Source organism: Protopterus annectens, chromosome 9.part0 (genome assembly GCF_019279795.1).
Source record: "Protopterus annectens isolate FY-2018-M chromosome 9.part0, PAN1.0, whole genome shotgun sequence".
Classification (NCBI taxonomy): domain Eukaryota; kingdom Metazoa; phylum Chordata; order Ceratodontiformes; family Protopteridae; genus Protopterus; species Protopterus annectens.
This window is the reverse complement of record NC_056743.1, coordinates 967,290,189-967,312,383: the sequence shown is the minus strand read 5'-3', so window position 1 is coordinate 967,312,383 and position 22,195 is coordinate 967,290,189. Positions and strand designations below refer to the sequence as shown.

Below are 22,195 nucleotides of genomic sequence, written 5' to 3'. Positions count from 1 at the left end.
ATCCCATCTCCAATTCCATTACCCCTGTTATTCAAAAGTTGTCTCTCCCTGACCAGGTAGGAAGTTATTAGCTTGGACAAGTGGGTTTGTCTCCCATCAGGGAAGTTTATGCCATGCCTTGGGAAGACATTCCCATTTTGAGAGGCATCCCATTTTCTCCTCCAAATCAAATATTCCTTCTGACTCCCATTATTCAAGACCTCTTGAATCAGGGTACAATAGAGCTAGTAGCAAAAGAATTCATAGGAAAAGGGTTTTATTCCAGGATTTTCCCAGTTCTAAGAAAAGAAGAGCAGTGGAGATTCAACCTAGATCTGTCAATGCTGAACACTTACCTGAAGGTGTCCTCTTTCAAAATGCTTTCTCTTCAAATTCTTCTACCTTTCATCCTCCTACAGTTTTTAATGTCATTAGATCTCTAGGACACCTACCTACACATTCCCATTTGTCCATCTTGCAGGAAATTCCTCAGATTTTTCTCTGGTTCCCTTCATTTTCAGTTTACTGCTTTACCTTTTAGTCTTTCCACAGCTCCAAGTGTGTTCACAAATTGTCTAGTTCTTGTAGCATCTTTCTGCCATACTCAAGGAATTTGTTTTCCCCTACTTGGATGACCATCTGATCCAGGCTCTTTCTCCCAAGATTCTTCAGTGTCGATTCAGCCTCCATCTTCTGACAGGTCTAGGTTTCACTATATACTGCCAGAAAAACTCATGTGGTCTCTACACAGGACTTGGTATTTCTGGGATGCAGGTTGGATACAAAGAAAATGCATGCCTTTCTGCCTCAGGAGAAGGTTCTCAGCCTGTCCAGTTACTTCAGGACCTCTCCTCTGCAACCCATTGCTCTGCAAGGGAGATGGTAAGGACTTTAGTGTTCATGACAATCACCATCCCCATGCCCCCCCCCCCCACCAGACTCCACATGAAGAAAGTTCAGTGATACTTGAGGTTAGTGTGGTCACAGCACTGTTACCCCTTGGATACCCTCATTCTCCTCCTCCCTTGTCTCAAGAAGTAGCTTATGTGGTGAAAGGGGAAGGTCATTGTTAAAGGATTACCTTTCCCAACTTTTCTTACACTTCAACAGGTTCATACACACACCATGAGCGAAATGTGGGGGACTTGGGCAGGATCACAGAGTGCAGGTGAATTGGCAATCCCAATTACTGAAAGAGCGCATAAACTTGAAAGAAGTGCAGGCTCTTCTGCAGGCTTTTCAGTTTTTCTCCCACCTTTGGAGACCATGACCATTCGAAGTATACACAACATCACAGTCGTATACATAAACAAATGGAGGCACCATATGTTACCAACTTTGCAGGTTAGCACAGGAATCTTGGAATGTGGCAGCATAAATGAACATCACATTTACTGCCACATACATCCCGTCTCAGGACAGTGCACTAGCTGACTGCTTAAGTTTCTACATGGAGGATCCCCATGAGTGGATGTTGAACAGAGGTCTTCCACATCACACTTCATTGTGGCACTCCTGAAATAGACCTTTTTGCTTCTTCAAGCAACCATCCGCTCCCCAGTTCTGCACCAGGGGACTTGTGTCTCTGTCTGGAGGACAGATGCCTTCTCTTTCTAGTGGACAGGTAAGTTCCTCTATGCCTTCCTTCCTCAAAATCTTCTCAAAGCATAAAAGGAAACACCCAAGCTCCTCTTATGAGTTCCATTCTGGCCGAGGCAACATTGGTTCCATTTGCTGTTTCACCTAGCAAAAGGAAATTGCAGGAAGATTCTTCTGCACCCACACCTGATTACTTGGCAAAAAGGATTTGCTGCTCCACCGGAATCTAACATCCCTCTGCCTAACACTATAGGTGACAGGATTTTAAACCCTGAAAGATCTCTATCTTAAGAGGTGATACAAGTCCTACAACAGGCTAGACCACCTACTAACAGAAAAACTTACATGGCTAAGTGGAAAAGGTTTTCCTTTTGGTACAGCAGACATAGCTATGACCCAGGTTCCTACAGTACTGCAATATGTCTGCAAGCTTCTTCACTCAGGCATAGCCTACTCGTCCATAAAAGCTCATTTGTCTGTTAACAATGCCTGCCTGTCTCCTAGCACTTCACTTACAGCTAGGCTGGAGGTCAAGCTTTTCCTTGGAAGTTGGAAACCCATCTCTCCTCCTTGGGATCTCAGTTTTGTGATGGAAAAGCTTACTGTGCCTCGCTTTGAAACCACTTTGTCCTGTTCTCTGAAATTCTGTTCTTGTAAAACCATTTTCCTCTTGGCCCTCACTTCATCTAGAAGGTTTCTGAGCTACAAGCTATCATGGCCATTCCCTGTCTTCTCAATTTTTATAGAGACGGGGATTCTCAGTGCGAACCCATCCTTCATACCTAAAGTAATGAACAAACTCTCAATGAGGCCATTATCTTCCCACCTTCTTTCCCAATCCTCAAACTGGGGAAAAAGGATATTACATTGTATGACATTCACAAGAACTCAGATTTTACCTGGACAAACTAAATGCTTCAGAAAGACTGACCAGCTGTTTGTATCCTTTATGGACCTCTAAACTGTGACAACCAGTTTGCAAACTATTGCAGCCTAGATTTCAAAGGCTGTTACCATGGTGTGAGTAGCAGAAAGTAAGACCTTGCAGTCCTGCTCTTAAAGCACATTCCACTAGGGTAGTCATTTCCTCAGGAGCTTTTCACAAAGGAACAGACTCAAGGTCCATCGTGGAGGCAGCTACTTGGTCATCTGCACACACCTTTACCAAACACTACAAAATTAATGCTTTCTCCAGGTCCAGGACACCCTTTGCTCAGTCATTCCTGTCCTGACTGCTGGACTGTTCTTAATAGCCAGCCACCCTTCCTTCAGCTGTGGGAGTTACCCATACGTCAGGAATACTGCAAAAGTGATTTCAATCAGGACGTAGTACAGTTGTGTAAGAACTTACCATGGTAGTAAATGTCCTACTGATCACATTTGCAGTATTCCATCCTACCCTCCATACCATCTTCTCTTACTCACGTCCATCTTCATTTGTCTCTTGTGCTCTTCCCCTCTGATCTTGTCTTAGCTCTCAGACAAGTATGGGAGAGTTTTCTTACCAATTTGATCCACACACCACCTAGCTAACCAGTCTTATGTCTCAGTAGTTTCTGGGCCGCTGGCTTGGAGGTAGTCTGAGGAGCCATGCTCGTCCATTTGTCGTTTATACCCAAACACAAATGAGCTTAGGTCATGTGTCACACGTACAACCTAGGGAGATTGAAGTTTTGGTACCCTGGCTGGATGTCAGTGGTGACAATCCCATATGCTAGGAATACTGCAACAGTGAGTAGGACATCTGCTGTTATGGTAGGTTCTACTAGACTTTTTGTTTGGATTGTTTGCTGTCTTGTTTCCAGCTATGAACAGCAGATCATTTCTGAGTGGCTTTTGAATTGTACTTTTTCAATTTGTCATCTTTTTGCAGACAAATGATCTCACAGCAGTCCATTTGGGTGTAAAGTTTAGCTGTCGCTTTACATTGAGGGAGATTCAGGAGCGATGGTATGCACTCCTTTATGATCCTGTAATATCGAAGTAAGTTGAAGGTAGTGATGCTGATTTTCTTAAATACTTCTGAGATGTGTTGCTGACTGACTGGTGTGGAATATCTTATTTTGTCTTTTTCCGTGTGTCTTTTCATGCAGACTAGCGTGCCAGGCTATGAGACAGCTTCACCCAGAGGCTGTTGCTGCCATGCAGAGTAGAGCTTTGTTCAGTAAAACAGAAGAACAGCAGCTGAGCAAAATTGGATCGGTAAGGGGCAGATTTTCCATTTTAAGCAAATGCATTTCTTTCAAGACTAATATTTTAAAAAATAACTTTGGTGTGACCAATAATTAAAAAAAAAAAAAAAGTAAATAAAAGAAACAAAACTAAGCTGTGATGGTTTTTAATTCAGTAGTACTGAATAACCGTTGTTAGTACTGCAGCAACACTGGAAGAAAAAAATGCCATTTGTCTATTGAATATTGCCCACCACCACGACCAAAAAAATGTGGAGCACAAAGTGGAATGTGATTGAAGAAGTACTTTGTTGCATTCGGCATTAGAGTTGATGCTTTTTTCTGGCTAGGCTTGAGATAAATACCTAGGGAAACAGTATGACAAACAGACATTGCTGTGTCTCCTTTGAAAAAGAGTGGAGAGGGCTTAAATAATTCCCTTGCTACTCGTGGACGGTAGGGTAAGAGGTAGAAGAACAGCAGAGGGCTGGAGAAAAGGTGTAGACGTTCATAATGTTTATGCGCTTTCTTACTGTCTGGTATTACTTTTTTCCCTTGAGGACTAAAATTAGAGTAAGGAAATGGATGTCTGTATTAAAGGACCAGGGTCTTTCTTTTGCAGTGGGAAACTTAGTATTTTCTTTTCTGCTGTAATCAGCTCAGTTTTTTATTCATCCATGCTCTACGGGATGAACATGCTTCCTCTAATGCTATACTAAAAGAACATGCCTAGATTCTGCACTACCTTCTTTTCTGCAGCTGCCACTGTTTTTAACTTGGTGTTTGTGTTCATCGTGAAAGAATTCTTGCATTCAGTACCTCATAATTTCAGAGGTTCAGTGTGCCCTTTCAGCCACTAGATCAATATTTTAAGATGCACACTGGCAGTGTTTATTGCCTAGAAATGGAGCACAAAGTCGGGCACTACTGTAAGTGTTAAGGTTTCAACCCAGCCCACCTGGTTGTGGGGAAGAAAAGCTAGAGACTTAGGTGACTTGACTTAGACTGCCAAAAGTTGAGGGTGCCTTGCAGATGGTTCAGGAATAGGCTTCATGGTGTGAGCCCAGGCCAGTGCTTAAAGCGTCAAGGAAGGAAGTGGGAGGCTAGCCATCAATCACATCTTTCGATTTGTAAGTACACTTTTGAGTTGCCTTGCTGGAACTGAGTTCTACCAGCTTTCCTTGGCTAGCAAGATATTAGGTATGTACTAGTAATTCTGTCACTGAGAAACCTGAGAGGGGTGCATGCCATACTGCTACCATAGTGGTGCATTCTTGGGTTTCTTCATTGCTTTTCCCATGGCTTAGCAGTTTGGAATATACTTGTCATCAGTCTAAACCCATGCAGCAACCCACTGAGTGGGTATCACTGTCATCCGAGGACTCTTCTGTTCAGTTCAGCAAGGCTTTCCAGCCCCAGGTTGAGTAGGATTGTTTGGGTTCACTTAAAACAGTAAGACCCCAGGGTACAGACCCATGCATTGGATGTAAACCAGCTTTTTGTCTGATTAGATCCTTGCCTTTCGTGAGCCGTTTTTGTGAACAAAGCATAATGATAGTTCTAGTACCTGCACAAATCTGTCTGCTCAGAGCAGCACATGAGTGAGCACTTCTCCAGACATCTGTCCTATTCCTGACCTTTAGTGCTCACTCTTAATATGCTTATCCACAGTTGCCTAGCCCAAGTATGAGGGCACCCTTTCTGGTGCCTACAGTACATGGAGGCTGGCCTTCATCCTTTGTTTATGGTATGTGTGATGAGAGGGGCTGCTATTCTCCCTCTGGATCATGGGAAAAGACAGAGGCTCCAGAAACTGATGGAATTATATAAATTTAAAACGTGTTTCCCTCTTAGAAATAACGTGCATTTAATAGAAAAAAAAGTATATTTGGCAGAACTGTTTTTCCTTCACAGTAACAGAGGTTTGGTAATAGTTGATATTTTTAGAAATAACATGTGACATAGCATCTGCAAGTGCAGAAAAGAAATCTGCATAGTCTTAACGGAATATTCTTGTGTGGAACAAAAAGTATTATACTTCTGAATTTTTTTGTAATAAATGGCATTAACAGTAGAGGCTTGTGGAAATATCCTAAACTGTTGAATGTACAGAGATAAGTGAAAAGGGAAATGGCTAACACAGCAGAAAAAGTAATTCACTATCCTATCAATGAAAGAACATTTTTGAAAACATTTTGGCCTGCTGAGAACTGGTTTTCTCTGGATTGAGATAAGGATGCGGACAAAAGGCTTCAATACAGGAAAAGAACGTTTTCATCAAGGACAAAGTTTTGAAACTATAAAAGTGGTTGTAAAAGACTTTTTAATGGCATTTTTTGTCATCTGAGGAAGTGCAGTGCATCTGACTGTGATCTGTGTTATATAGAAAATGTTTATAATCTCACAGTAGTGCTTGGTCTGCTTATTTTAATAAACTCAAGTATATGATTATGCATTTGTACAGTTTGTACATGCTGCTGATAAATTCAATTTAATAGTGGCATGCCAGACTAAATTTGGACCTTTTAAATATTTGTAAATATACTACGACAATCACTAGTTAATATTTTGTTGGCACCAACCTCAGTACAGTCTGTGTTGATCAGCTTAGCAGTATCAGGAACTGCCAAGTGGGTGAAACTGAGATTTTATCTTTGTATCTGCTCTGAGACATTCACCAGCATTTGACAGAAAAGGAGTTTCCAATTCTAGTCTACAGACTTGATTGCCTGTTAGCCATTTCTGAAAACGGTAAAACTGTTTCTGAAATAACATGGATACCAGCAAGGACATAAGTGCTAAATGCACATATTCTGTGGCCATAGACTTGAACCAGACTCCAGATAATGTTTGGACATTCAGTGGTATGAACAAGTCAGTAGTGATGTTAAATATAAATAGAAGTGAGAAAGTTTATATGTGTAAATGCATTCATTGTTTTGATCCATAACAGTATTAAAGTCAAGTCGAATGTTCTTTAACATGTCATAAAACTATTACAGCAATTGTCAAAGATTATGCAGGACAAGTTAAAACTGTCAGATAGTCGAAAGTCATTTTGTAATACCAGATGTTATGTGATCCTATCTCGCCTACATTCTGTACTGATGGGCTCGGAGCCGATCCCTCGGCTCCGACTTGGCAAGCTATGCTGTAGAGCGAAGCCTCTTATTGGCAGAGTTATTCTCTATCCCAGGATGCACCACCACTAATCCCCCAGATCTCGTTTGCCGCTTACAAGCTAGGATGTGGTCTCAAACTTGGCTGAGCTAAGTACTGTTTTGTTCTAAGTTTTCCTGTCAGGAAATTTCTTCTTACCCAAAAGCTGTTTTAACAGCTATTGTTGTACGAGTGTGATTTGGTACTTTTTTGAGGTAAAATTGTGTGTTTGTTTAAGGGAAAGGTTTCCCGTTTAAGTTAGAGGGGCCTTCCTCTATCCTTTAGCTAGTTTCTCTTATTTTTTCAAGGAAGTCAAGTGCCTGTTTAAGTTAGAGGGTCTTGGCCCTCCTTTTTAGTGTTTTCGGTCATTGTATTGTGTCGTTAAAAAAAAAGTTTAAAGTTAAATTTTTTGTATTGTGGTATTTGTTCTGTCAAGATAGTGCTTCTTTTCCACTGTTTTACTGTTTTTTGGATAGGCATTATATCAAAAGAACATAGACCCTCAGGGTTCAAAAAGTGCACGAGGTGCGGTTATAAGATGTCTATAACCGATGACCACTCGTAAGATATTGTTTAGGCGCCAAGCACCTACAGGAGTCCTGTAGCGTGTGTCACGCCTTTTCATCTAGAGTCCTCCAAGAGAGGAAGAATAAATTAATACTGAAAGGGCTGATTAAACCCTCCTTCGAGGAGGCCTTATCTTCCTCATACTCTCCTACCAAGAAGAAAAAAGCGTCTGCTCCGACCAGCCCGTCGGAACCAACTGCTAAGAAACCTAGGCAGCCTTCTCCATCGGCTCCACGGACTTCAGAGCCGAGGGCGGAACGGTCTGCCTCGATGCCTCCAGTCTCGACTCCTCTGGTTTCGGTGCCGAGGACTGGAGCGTCGAGAGGCGGGTCTCCATCGGCTCCACTGATTTTGGAGCCGATGAGGGTTGCCGGCTCAGACTCTTCCCCTTCGGCGCCGAAGCCCTCCTCGGCACTGAGGGAAATTGTTTTGGGATCTCCCTTGGAACCAATATTGGTAGAGTCCATTCGGAGCCGGTCCCCCAGTCCTTTGGAGCCGATGGAGAAGTCGGTTCGGACACGATCGGTCTCATCTAGATCCTCCAAGATGTCTGATTCGGACATCGACAGGGTGCTCCTAAGACTTTTCCAGTCTCCTGTGTTCCAAAAGTTAGTTTCAGCTCCAGCCCATTCGGCTTCGGAGCAGATGGTCCACCCTGTAGTTATGGTTCCTCCTCCAACAGCCTCGGCACCGTTGGAGCCGGTGCTGGTGGAGCCGATGGAGGTTTTCGGGTCGGCACCGACCCTTACTCCAACCCCGGCTCTCGAGTCGGAGTTCGGTACGCGGACCTCCTCTGTCGGGCCCGGGGGGGACGCTTTGGGACTGATGTTTTCAGTCCCAAGCCTTCCTCTCGGTGCGTCGGCTGCGGGGGTACAGTCTACTGTTGTGGCCACGGGGGTCGGACCTTCCCAGGATTCTGGTGGTCTGGCCTTCAGGGCCATGAGGAGTGCGTTAGCCAAATCTTCTTTGGCTACCTCCACGGTCGCTCCAGCACCTTCCCTGCATACGGAGACTGTGTCTTTGGCAGTCCCCCTGTCCTTAGACAGCGGAGCCCCGGGGCCTGAGGTCACCCCCACTGGGGGTTCCCCCCCTCCTGGAGGTCCCTCTGAAGCTTCTTTGGAGGAACCCCCAAGGAAAAGATGGTGCAAGAGGAAGCACGTTGACTCCCCCGATGAGTCTCTCACGTCAGACACTGATCTTGATTATGCAGAGGGGTCCCCTAAGTCGTCCTCAGATGATGTCTCCTTTGCAGACATCCGGGAAGCCCTCAAACAACGAGGCGGCTGGCATTCCAAACCCCCTTCTGCTGACGAGTCGGTGTTCCTTAAGGCCTTCGGGGCTCAGCCCTCCGCCTCCTGGGTGTCTCCGCCCTTCAATGAGCTCCTAGATTTGATCTGTCGAAGGGCGTGGGAACACCCAGACTCTGTGGAACCGGTGCCTGCTCGCCCAAATAAGTTCCTGTCAGCACCCCCAGAAAAGGAGTTTTTGACGAAAGGTGTGGCTGTAGATGCCTTGGTGGTGGCATCTGCTACCCAACAAGATGTAGCAGAGGCTTCGACGTCCGTCCATCCTCCTAATAAGGAGTCTAGGAGCATGGATCGGTACGGTAAGCGCACCCTCAGTTCAGCGGCCTTTACCTTAAGATCCCTGAACTATTTAACGCACTTCACCAGGTTTCAGAGGGATCTGATCAAGGAGCTTTCAGATACCCTCTTGGGTAACCTACCTGAGCAGCTGGCCCAGACGGTTGGCTCTGTTGGCTATGCTGTCATCCATATCAAACTCGTCCATGAGGCTCATTTCTTATGCGGCCGAGGGGACGAGTAGAGCGGTGGGTACAGGCATTGCTCTACGGAGGCAAGCCTGGCTCCGCCTGTGTCATTTTGCGGAAGCCTTCAAGTCTTTCTTTGCCGACGCTCCCTTTGATGGGTCCTCTTTGTTTGGACCCAAGGTAAAAGACACATTGACCCGCTGCAAGCAAGAAGGTAAGACTTTGACTGCCGTAGGGGCACGATTTTCCACTCCCTTTCGGCCTTACCCCAAGGCTAAAAGAGGAGGGAAAATGTGGTTCTGTAGATCTCAGAAGTCTTATCCCTCACAGCAGGATGATCCCCCTTCTAGAGGCAGAGGAGGGGGAAATTCTTCTGGAAGACGCCGTCCCAGAGGCGGCAGAGGCCCCCGCAACACTGGAGACCGCGAGTCCTTTAGTGGCTCTTCAGCCTTTCACAATCCCTGAGGGATTGCCCGACTGTGCAGCTCCGGAACCAGTCGGGGGTCGTTTTTCGGGGCACCTAAGGGCCTGGGAAGGTATCACTCAGGACCGATGGGTGCTTCGAATTATCGCCGGAGGTTATGCCATTCCCTTTTCTCACTCCCCACCTCCGTCCAGGAAAATCCCGGACCCGCCACCCAGTCAACGGGAAATTGCAGCCTTAGAAGTCTCAAAGCTGCTTCAAAAAGGAGTCATCCAACCGGTCCCCGCAGACCAGATCGGATTAGGGACTTACTCACGATTCTTTTTGGTGCCAAAAAAGACCGGGGACTTAACTCTCATGGCCGGGGGCAAAAAGTCCAAGTTCCGAATGGTCACCCTACAATCCATTCTCCCACTGCTGGAGAAAGGTGTTTGGATGTGCTCCATAGATCTCAAGGACGCTTATTACCATATCATGGTACATCAAGCATCCAGGAGACATCTGCGCTTCAGCCTAGGAGACGGTCATTTTCAGTTCCGCGCGCTGCCCTTTGGTCTCACCACAGCCCCCAGGGTGTTCACCAAATGTTTGGCGGTCGTGACTGCTCACCTGAGAAGTCTAGGATTCCAGGTGTTTCCGTATCTAGACGACTGGCTCCTAACTGCCACATCCAAGCATCTACTATTGCAGAGCCTACAAGCCACAATATCACTGGGCACTTCCCTTGGAATCACCTTCAATTGGCCAAAGTCTGTGTTGCTGCCATCTCAACGCATAACATTCATCGGAGTAGAGATAGACTCAAACCGAATGCGGGTCTATCTTCCTACAGAGAGGATACAAACCATACAGGCTCAGGTTCGAGCCTTACTTCCCAGATACAAAGCCCCAGCCAGAATGGTCCTGCAGCTATTGGGATCTATGTCCGCCACGGTTCTTCTAGTTCCCCTAGCAAGGTTGCACATGAGAATTCTCCAGTGGCTTCTTTCAACACAGTGGTCCTTTCAGGATCTCCCTCTGTCACCTCATATGGATCACGGAAACCTGCAAACGGGACTTTCGCTGGTGGCTGGTGCCCTCCAATCTGGATCAGGGATGACCGTTTGTTCCGCCTCCTCCAGTGGCCACTTTGACTACGGACGCCTCCCAGATGGGGTGGGGGGGGGGCATTCCCTGGGCAGGTCAGTCCAAGGCAAATGGCATTCGGAAGAGAGCCTCCTTCATATCAACTTTTTAGAAATGAGGGTGGTGTCTCTCTCCCTACAAGCCCTTCACGATTACCTCCCTCAGGGCATAATTGCCGTTCACTCCGACAACATGTCAGTAGTCTGGTACCTGAACAAGCAGGGAGGGACCAGATCCTACCCCCTTTGCAGAGAGGCCATGAGAGTTTGGGAATGGGCAGTGTCGACCAAACGATTTCTAGTGGCGACTCATATCCCTGGCAAATCCAATGTGATAGCCGACAGACTAAGCAGAACTATCCTGTCTCCACACGAGTGGTCTCTGAACAATACGGTTGCAACTCAGATTTTCAGCGAATGGGGAATTCCTTGTTGCGACCTCTTCGCAACCCCGCTGAATGCGAAGTGCAAAAAGTTCTTCTCCCTCACTCCGGCTCCGGGGGAGAGCCCTATGGACGCACTAGCCCATCCTTGGCCCACCGGCCTGCTAAACGCTTTTCCCCCAGTTCCCCTCCTTCCCAGAGTGATCCAAAAGGTGTCTCACTTGGGGAGCAAAATGATCTTAGTTGCTCCTTACTGGCCTCGTCAGGTATGGTTCCCCTATCTTCGGAAATATGCTCTGGACGGTCCATGGTTCCTGGATCAGATCCCAGACCTATTAGTTCATCAATCGGGACTACTCCACCAGTCCCTCCACACCTTGAAATTAACAGCTTGGCTCCTCCTCTTCCAACTATAGTCAGGAATCATACCTTAGACCCGGAAGTCGTACATATCTTATCTTCGGCCCACAAGTCTGCTACTAAGAAATTGTATTCTAGCAAATGGAAGAGATTTGCTATTTGGGCTCAACCCCGGGGTCTGGATCCCATCACTATTCCTGTATCAGAAGTCCTGAAATTTCTAACTTCCCTATTCAATCAAGGTTCTTCAGTCTCTACCATCAAGGTCCAATTGGCAGCTATTTCCAATTTTCATGAATCTATAAACCCACCTTTAATGAGCAACAGATTGTGTAAGACCTTCATGAAAGGTGCTGCTTTACGACCTCCGATTTCTCATCCTGCTCCTCCATGGGATCTCGATGTGGTGTTACGTGCCTTAACTTCCTCCCCCTTCGAACCGGCAGCAACATGTGATTTGAAATTTCTATCGTGGAAAACTGCCTTTCTGGTCGCGATTACTTCTGCCAGAAGGGTTTCAGAGCTTCAAGCTTTGTCTGTAAAACCTCCGTACCTGGTTTTTCACAAAGATAGAGTATCTCTCAGGCCAAATCCATCATTTGTCCCTAAAGTTTGTTCTAGTTTTTGTCTACAACAGTCATTAGAACTTCCAGTTTTCTTTCCAAAGTACTCAAACAAAGCGGAGTACATATTCCACACATTAGATGTCCACAGGCAATTGCGTTTTTATTTAGATAGGACCAAACAAACATGGGAAACAGATCAATTGTTTGTGTCCTTTTTGGATAATAAATTGGGCAAAGCCGTCACAAAGGTCACTATTGCCAAATGGATCTGGGACTGTATTAGTCAAGCTTATTCCTCTTCTAATAAAGAGCTTACAACCTCTGTCAAAGCTCACTCTACAAGAGCTATGGCTACTTCAATAGCATTCCATTCTAAGCTTGCCATTAGTGACATTTGTGCTGCGGCTACGTGGTCTTCCCCGCACACCTTCATTTCCCACTACAAATTGGACGTGGCATCTCGGGGGCGAGCTTCATTTGGTTCTACAGTGCTCAGGAGTGTTTTCCAGTGAGCCACCCAGGATTTAGGTGCTAGGGACGCTGTCCCATCAGTACAGAATGTAGGCGAGATAGGATCACATAACCTCTTTTAGTTATGTACTTACCATAACTTTAGATGTTTGGGATCCATCTCGCCTACATTCCCAATAACCCACCCTCCTTCCCCCTTCCTTGGAGATCAGAAGAGATCGGACGGTCCGAATCCTATTGTTTCCTCTTGAAACATCTGGCAATGTTATATAAACAAGTTATGTATGTGTGCATGAATGCGGACAAACAAGATCTGGGGGATTAGTGGTGGTGCATCCTGGGATAGAGAATAGCTCAGCCAATAAGAGGCTTCGCTCTATAGCATAGCGTGCCGAGTCGGAGCCGAGGGATCGGCTCCGAGCCCATCAGTACAGAATGTAGGCGAGATGGATCCCAAACATCTAAAGTTATGGTAAGTACATAACTGAAAGTTTTTACCTTTAATAGAGAATTCCAGTCAGTTTTACACCATGCTGAAAGTTTACAGGTTGTAGAGACAGCTGAAATTTTCAGACCTACTGCTCACAGTGGGATGCTTTTGAATTATCAACAAAGCTTAATGGCAAACACGTTAATGTTAAAGAAACATGACATACAGGTTAGGAAGTAATTGAGAGATGTTTTAGACATTTTGACTAGGGCTGAAGTTGCTATACATACTGCTATGGCTATGGGTGGGAGCACTGACACAGACTGTTGACACAAGTTACAGAATGCACAACAAAAGCTTTTGCATGCCGTGGCATAGAAAGCAGAATTACACATTAAAGTAGGGGAATTACGGAAAAATAAGAATGCTACGGAATGTACAGTAGTGCACAGATTCCACTTGCAAATGTTTGCATGCAGTAGTCTGTGCAAATGTACAGAATTTACGACAGATGTGCAAACTTATGGGTTAAAGATAAAATAAATTCCAGTTCAAGTTCTCAGAAAGACATATTAGGTGTGGCTAGTTAGAAAAAGAGTAATGGTACGCATTTGTTGTGTAAGGTATACTAGAAAGGACAGTCAAGTTAATTTGCAAAATAAAGGGTTTGCAGTTACAGATTTGGCAAATATTTTGCTAGCGTACAGAATGTAAAATTTAAAGTCTCTGCTACATTTTAAAAGTAACAGGACAATCAAAAGTTCAGATCCCATGAACGAAAAGAGTGCATCATAACTCCTATATTATACTTGTATAAAGGGCAGACAAGTAAAGTTTCAGATTTAGATCAGTTCATATTTCATGCAGAAATTGCAGTTTACCAAGCACACCAGATTATAGGCCAGTTCAGCAAACTGAATTAGTGTTCTTAGTGATGATTTATGCAGTTGTACATGCGTTTTTGGAACAAGTAAAAAGAAGTACCAGGTGACATTAAGTGTATTTTGTAAAGAAACTATTGACACATTAGAACAATGTGTTCTTAAGTTAATGAGAGGGAGTGTAATGAGTGACAGATATTTTAAGCATAACATTTTTTCACTTGGTACTGATGAAGATGGATTTGAAATAGTAAGTGCAGTAGGATGTGGGAGAAAGAAGAAAAAGGTGAGGGGATGAGAAAGGGGATGTACTGAGTGGCATCAGCTCCCCCAGCTATGGAAATTCCTGATGGTAAACAAATTGCATGTTTTTTTTCTGTAGAAAACTGAGACATATCAAGCAGGATTGTGTATACTACAGACAATGGAAAAATAGGTAATGATAAAATCACTGTTCAGCCGCGGAGATAGGAGAAGGTTCCAAGTTAAAATCTCTGGCAAAAGCATTTAATAAACAAATTAAATTCACAAAATAGTTGTTGGAGGACAAGTGTTGATGGATCTGAAAAAGGCAGTTTGCCGAAAGCACTTGTCCTCTAGCAGCTGTTTTGTGACTTTGATTTTAATCTGTTTATTAAATGCTGTTTGCCAGAGATTTTAACTTGGAAGCTTCTATTATCTCCATGGCTGAACAGTGATTTTTATCATTACTCATTTACCTTGTTTGTTATTTGTTCTCTTGGTGAGCTGGCATTTTTATTTCATTGACAATGGAAAAATAGGTAGATGCAGAAAGGAGTATTTGCTAGGGGCTCAGAAGAAAATAGTCAAAAAGAAAAAGCAAAAATTGCAGGATAAGAGGGTCAGAAGTTTCATAATAAGGCAAGAGGTAATACTAAATTCCAGCAGTGTGGCTGTGAAGGCAGTGTAAGAAATGAAGGTGAACAGTGTGTTAACCAACAGTGTATGACAAGTTAACGTAGTGTAGAGTAAAGGAAACAGGGCGATGCCCCCTGACGGGCAGAGAGATATTTGGAATACCATAGAAAAATAATTTCTTCAGACCTTATGAGCAGAGACAAAAAGCAGACTGTGGAAAGCTGAAAGTTCCGCTTACAGTGGGAGGACCAAGGGATTGCATTATCTTTGAAAATTGACAGTATTTGATTATTAGATTACCTCAGGGTTTTCACAACAGTTGTCATTTTTCAACAGATAAGTAGGGACATTGTTACTAAATGTGAGTAAAGATGACAGTTATTCATTACAGTTAGAGACTCTAAAAGAACACGTGTCACAGCTGAGAAGTTCTGAGTCTGTTGTAAGAGGCAGGGTTCAAACTAAATAGACAAAATACAGTTTTTATCACTAGAAGTATATTTTCTAGGAACCATTATCAGACTGACTGGGAGGACTCCTTGTCAGGAAAGGCTGAGGGGCATTCTGCAATTGCCAAAGCCTTCGACAATTTTGGATTTGCATAAGGCAGATAAAAAAAGAGTTGACTATAATGGTGTCACACAGAGGAATAGGCAAGGAATAGGCATTTAATATGTTAAAGCAGAAGATGGCACAGGCAATGGAGCTGATAGCTCCCACCAGTAAATAACCTTTTATTTTGCACGCAGCAACAGGGAAGGACACACTGTCAGTGGTGTTTAATTGACCATAAGAGGCATCTCAGGGAATGGACACTGAGTTAAGGAAGTGTCACTTTTTGTAGCAGGAGAATGACTCCTGTAGATAAAGATCATCCTTGCATTAAACAGTTTTTGGCCATTTACTGGGGAGTAAGACAAGATAATTGGACTGTGCTCTCGGGGGGGGGGGGGGGTTATAGTTCAAACTCCACATTTGACAATAAAATCTTTGTTAAATGACAGTAAGATAAACAAAATCAATGAAGGGGTTAGTCGGATTGTTTTTTCTTTTTCCAAAATGGATAACTACATTCAGTACGAAGAATATACAAATGCAGATGGGACAAGTAGTACTAATCCAGTTTTACTGGATATGAAGGGAAAGTGCATGAAAGGCAGATTACGACTGTCGCATTCCTATAGCTTATGTGGATGGTGCATGTTTCTGGAAGGATGGGAAGTACAGCACTGGGTCTGCAGTACTGACATTGCAAAAGGGAGACAAGTCAATTATGGTTAAGTTACCAGGATACATGTCAGCACAAACAGCAGAGCTAGAAGCTGTAAAATATGTTTTGCAGCATTTACATCCAGTAAATATCTACAGTGACAGTGCTTGTGTAGTAAATTCTTGGAGACTACATGGAACAGTTAGTGAAGTGATTGGTTAAGTGGATTGTTTTCAGAATGGTGGAAAACCATTGTCAGTTTGTTACTGTAGTAGCCATTATTTTGTTGATCATAATGTGCATGTGTATTTGACTTTGTATTAAAAAGTCTGTTCATTAGTTACAACAGATACCGGATTTAGGTGGTAAAGAAAGTAACGTAACCATTGGAGATGTGACTTTTGTGTAAGATTCAAGTTTGGTTTAAATTTTGATAGGAAATGTTTGGATTTCAGAATAAAAAGGTGCAATTGAAAGAATTATACAAATTAAATCCTTCATCAGTAACGTATTTGATAGAAAAGTGTGTATGTATATGCGTATATATATATATATATATATATATATATATATATATATATATATATATCTATATATCTATATATATATCTATATATCTATATATCTATATATATATATATATATATATATATATATATATATATATATACACATACACACACAGAGCTAACTGATCCACAGCTGATGCCATATCAGTACCAGTACACATCTCCCTTGAGCATTTAGAGGGCAAAGACAACTATGTGAGGTTGCTGTTCATAGACTTCAGCTCTCCATTTAATATAGTGGTACCAATCCAGCTGATAGAAAAACTGGCATATTTAGAATCAGTAAACATCTCTGCAACTGGATCCTGGACTTCCCGATTAGACCACAGAGAGGGTGTGTTCAGTTAAGAACACATCAAAGTGCATCATGATCAACACTGGGGTTCCACAGGGATGTGTTCTCAGTGCATTGTTCTTCACCATCCTGACCCATGACTGCTATGATAAGCACAAGTCCAACCATATCAAGTTTGCTGATGATACCACAGTCGTTGGGCTCATCATAAAGGAGGATGAAAGGGTGTACAGAGAGGAGGTGGCATCTCTGATCAGTTGATACGAGGGGAACAACCTTGACCTAAATGTCAGAAAGACCAAAGACATTATCATCAACTTCAGGAAAAGAACAAACCACCCAGTGCTCAGGATCAATGGTGAGAGTGTGTAGAGGGTTGAATACAAATTTCATAGGTGTATACATACTAGAGGATCTCTGTTCAAGAAACACTAGTCAGCTGGTCAAGAAAGTGCACCAGTGCCTCCACTTTTTAAGAAGACTGAAAAAAGCTAAGCTTCCTTCTAATCTCTCCACCTTCTTTAGAGGTGCAGTAGAGAGAATCCTCACGTGCAACTTCACGGTGTGGTTTGGAAGCTGCACAGTTACAGAAAAGAAGGTGCTACGAAGAGTGGTGAGGGTTGCAGAGAAGGTAACATGTTCCAGCCTTCCATCGATAATGTGTCTCTCTTGCAAGAAACATCTGAAAGGCCACCAAAATAATACAGGGCAACATGCATCTTGCGCATGGACTATTTAAGCTTCTGGCATTGGGAGAGATGTTGCAGCATCCGCTGCAGGACTACAAGATTTAGTAGCAGTTTCTTCCCTACAGTGATTAGACTTTTGAACTCTGGCACTAGCCCCAGGGGGTCTGGACAAATAAGTCAATTTTTATTTGTGCAATATACGCTTGCGTATATTCCATGCAAGTACAATATTTATTTTTTATATCCATAGTCAGTATTTAATTCACTCAAGTGCAATATTAGAGAAATAACTTGGGCATTTCAATCTGTAGTGTGTTTCATTTTACTTTAAATAGGATAGTTAATTTAACTCGGGGAGGGTATTATTTACGTTTGAGTGTTGGTAAATGTCTCTACGCCTTCTTGCGTGTATTAGGAGTAGTGTTGTATTTGTTAGTTATGTTTATTCCTCGACTTGTATATGTTATTTCAGTTTCCTTTGTAATATCAAGAATTGAGCCAGATGCGCAAAGTTATGTTTAGGCTACCTGTGTGTAGGTCTAAGTGACAATACAGTTTGCTTTGACTTCACAGTAACAGTGGTTTGGCAATCATAGCAACAGTTGATCTTTTTAGAAATAACACGTGACATAGCATCTGCAAGTGCAGAATAGAAATATGCATTGGCTTAACAGAATGTGGTTGTGTGGAACAAATAGTATTGTACTTCTGAATGTTTTTGTAACAAAATAGATTAACAATAGAGGCTTGTTGAAATATCCTAAACAGTTGAATGTACAACATATATTCAAGTGAAAAGGGAAATGGCTAACTCAGCAGAAAAAGTTACACTGTTCTGTCAGTGAAAACATTTTGGCCTGCTGAGAACTGGTTTTCTCTGGATTGAGAAGAATGCAGACCAAGAAGCCTTCAGTGCAGGAAAAGAATGTTTTCATCAAGGACAAAGTTTTGAAACTATAAAAGATAAAAGTGGTTGTAAAAGACCTTTTGGTGGACATTTTTGTAATCTTGTCAGCTGAGGAAGTGCGCATCTCCATGATCTGTGTTTATAAAGAAAATATTTTATAATGTCATGGTAGTGCTTGGTCGGCTTGTTTCAATAAATCTGCCAGCAATTACAAATGTAGAGTTGTACAATTTCCATGTACATGCTGATAATTTCAATTTAACAGAAACATTTCTAGTACCCTACACCACCTAGGACCCCTCCTTTGGCAAAGCCATTGACCTTGTGAAGCCTCTTGTGAATCAGCCTGTGTCCTCATTACCTTACCCCTAGGAAAATGTATTGATAATATTTACTTAATGCTATTTTTGTAGTCTGGAACTGTCACGATTCTGATTCTTCTGCCTGCAAGACAGATTCCCTCTGCAGGCCCCAATGCAGAGGAATGAAATCATAGACAAGTATCCTATGGAGCTTTTAAGAGACTGCCTCAGCCTAATAGCTGTCCCAAACACACCACCATTCTACCATACTACTTGATAACAAGTCTAAGACTTTGGACAGGATGCCTTGGAATCTAAACCATTTCCAAGGCACAAAGGAAATAGTCAGCAACTGAGATGGAATTAAAGTTTTGGAAGACAAGCACACAAACTCTATTTACAATGTTTGTTTCTAGTACATAGACTTCATCAGACGTAGACTGATCAATCCGATTCCCTCTGCAGGCCCCAATGCAGAGGAATGAAATCATAGACAAGTATCCTATGGAGCTTTTAAGAGACTGCCTCAGCCTAATAGCTGTCCCAAACACACCACCATTCTACCATACTACTTGATAACAAGTCTAAGACTTTGGACAGGATGCCTTGGAATCTAAACCATTTCCAAGGCACAAAGGAAATAGTCAGCAACTGAGATGGAATTAAAGTTTTGGAAGACAAGCACACAAACTCTATTTACAATGTTTGTTTCTAGTACATAGACTTCATCAGACGTAGACTGATCAATCCACAAACCTTTTATACTATCCCATTTCCCTAATTGATATCAATGAGGTTAATTGACTTTTAAAACGACGTTCTGTTTAAACACACATGCATATAATATAAAATTGTATTTCACAAATAAGGTCACATAAACTTGAATAAAACCTTTTGCTAGAAGAGAATTTATGAACACTGCTATGGTATGCAAACTAAAAAGGAGACTAATGCACTTTTTAAGCATCTTCAGGAATGCACAAGAGCGCAATTTTCATTTTTTTTGTATTACAGTGTAAAGAAATATATTCGAGGGGGTTATGGAAAGGGAGGATTGAGTATAGGAGCTATGGTGGCAGGTAACTTTACAAGCAACTGTACCACCTGGTTTAAATGAAAATATTTCAATAGCTTTCCTATTGGAAATGAGATCTGCTAAGTTGTAGAAATGTTTATATTCACTTTTTACTATGTAAAATATTTAGTCATTTATTATTGGACCCCCCCCCTTTCATTTTTAGCTTGTTTTTAAGTCATTTTAATTTGGGTTTATATCAGCATTTCGAAAATGTAATAGTTCGAATCACTAAATAGCGAACTGAAATGATCGCACTATTAAATTTTCGAATGCCGATTTTAAAAAAAAAAAAAAAAAAAAATAGTTTAGGCAGGTGGGGCAAGCCCCCCTGCACCCCCACTACTTAAATATACCAACTCTGAGACCGCACTACATTGAAGTAAATGGAAATCTCCCCTTACGGAGATTTCCGTTTACCTGTTCGATGTTCTGCACTTTCAGCATTCTCGGTGCGAATGTATCGTATTCGATATTGTCAGCGTTCGAGATGCTGATAGGAACCCTTTTAATTTAGTCTTTTAAGGTTATAACATAAAAAATGGCCACAAGAGGGAGCTCAAGTATAAGATCTAAAATTTAACAGTAAATTCATTGTGAAAGTTTTGTTTTATATTTATATTCATACTGTCTCTTAACCAGATGTTTTTGTGATTTTTACCATTTTTAAGCAAGCAAAAGGTTGTGAGTTTATGTGAACGTATTTGTGAAATACAATTTTATATTGTCTGTTTTTAAACAGATTAATTGGGGAAATGGGATAGTATAAAAGGTCTGTGGATTTATCAGTCTACATCTGCTGAAGTTTATGTACTAGAAACGAAAACGCTGTAAATAGTGTATGCGTTTGTCTTCTGTGGGTGATTAAAAATTCCATCTCGGTTGCTGGCTTTATTTCCTGTGTGCCTTGGAATAGGTTTGGTTTTACTTGGTACCGTTTGCGCTTTTTTAATTGGATTTATGACTTAGAATCTCTCTTGTGCTGTTTTGAGACTTGTATCCCTTCATTTATTAGAACAGTCAGTGTCTTCCTATATAGTAACTCCACTCAGGGGCTAAATAAAATGTCAGAGGTTTTGGGACAAGCCCATGCTCCACTCCTGTAAGGTGCCATTGAGATATTCCCCTCCTTTGGAATGGGGTCAGTAGTTCCACTTCCTGTTCCTCCTGAAGTGGACAAGGAGACATGTTAATTTAATTCACAGCAGTGGTGTGCTGCTTTCGGAAAGATGCACCCTTGGGTGGGTGGTCATGACCCTCTGTTCACAGAAGCATAGTTTCTGGATTCCTTTAAGCATATCCATATCTATATGCCGTATAGGAAGATTCTTCTCTTCACACTGGGAGGATACCACTTTAATAAAGTGCTGTAGTTTATTTTTTTCCTTTCTGTCCAAAGTATTCCCCAAGTGTGCCAACCACAGTGGTAGTGAGCTTTTAGGAGAAAAGACTACCATATGCTTCCTTACTTGGAAGACTTTCTCCTGGTGGCATCACAGAGATTTCCCAGCTGCTGCTTTTCTTGGGTAATCTGATAATCGCAGGCCTTGGGAGTCTTCATTAAGAGAAGAAATCCTTCCTGAGCCAGACTCCACAGATGACCTTTGTTAGGGTACAAATCATCTGGATAGTCTGCATTGTTGGTCATTTCTTTCCCCAGAGAGGACTTAAACATCATGTGTGGGACACCCTGGGTGAAGAGAAAAAGGAGGATCTAGGTACAGATTATCATTACCTTCTGGGCTTTCTTAGTTGCTCTGATCTCCATGGTTTGTTTACATGCCAGAGGATGTGGTTTTTGAATATATGATGAGGTCTTCGTGGTTACAATAACACCACTTTGTCACATAATCTTCATTTATCCTAGTTTTGTCCCTCAGCCTTGAAGTAATGTGTAATCCTCAGCTGTCTCACTGTGGGGTTTCTTTTCCTGCAATAATCTTTTTAAGTCATGGCATGTGGTTAACTAGTGGGAAAGAGAGCATACCTTGGTTTCTCTGTGAAGCCAATGAAGAGGACCCTCATTGTAGATGCTGCTTCACAATAGTGAGCTAGAACTGTGGGCAGAATTTCATGCCCTGAAGGTTGTAGAGAAAAATCTGAGACAAGAGCCTGTCCATCTCATGTCAGACAAACCAGTCTGTTGTGCTATGCTAACAGAAAATGAGAAACATTGTACATCTTGAGTAGGGAGGCATTACATGTCTGGCTGTACTCCTTAGGGAGATGCATCACCCTTAGAGAATTTCACATCCCAGGAGAAATAAATGTGCTTGCCAGCTCTGTTCTCCAGTTCCATCCATCTTCTGGAGATGAAAATTTTATAAATCCCTTCTTGTTGAATTTTTACTTTATTTTTATTTTTTTTTGGGGGGGGTGGTATT

At 42.5% G+C, this 22,195-nt stretch overlaps 1 protein-coding gene across 1 annotated transcript in view; it reads left to right on the top strand.

The window, feature by feature from the left end:
• MCRS1 (microspherule protein 1) overlaps positions 1-22,195 on the top strand; it is a 1,081,536-nt gene that overhangs the window by 181,562 nt on the left and 877,779 nt on the right. The window contains exons 8-10 of the mRNA XM_044083711.1: positions 297-341; positions 3,452-3,561; positions 3,672-3,780. Coding sequence (XP_043939646.1) covers positions 297-341; positions 3,452-3,561; positions 3,672-3,780 — 264 coding nt within the window. The remainder of the gene's footprint in view (positions 1-296; positions 342-3,451; positions 3,562-3,671; positions 3,781-22,195) is intronic.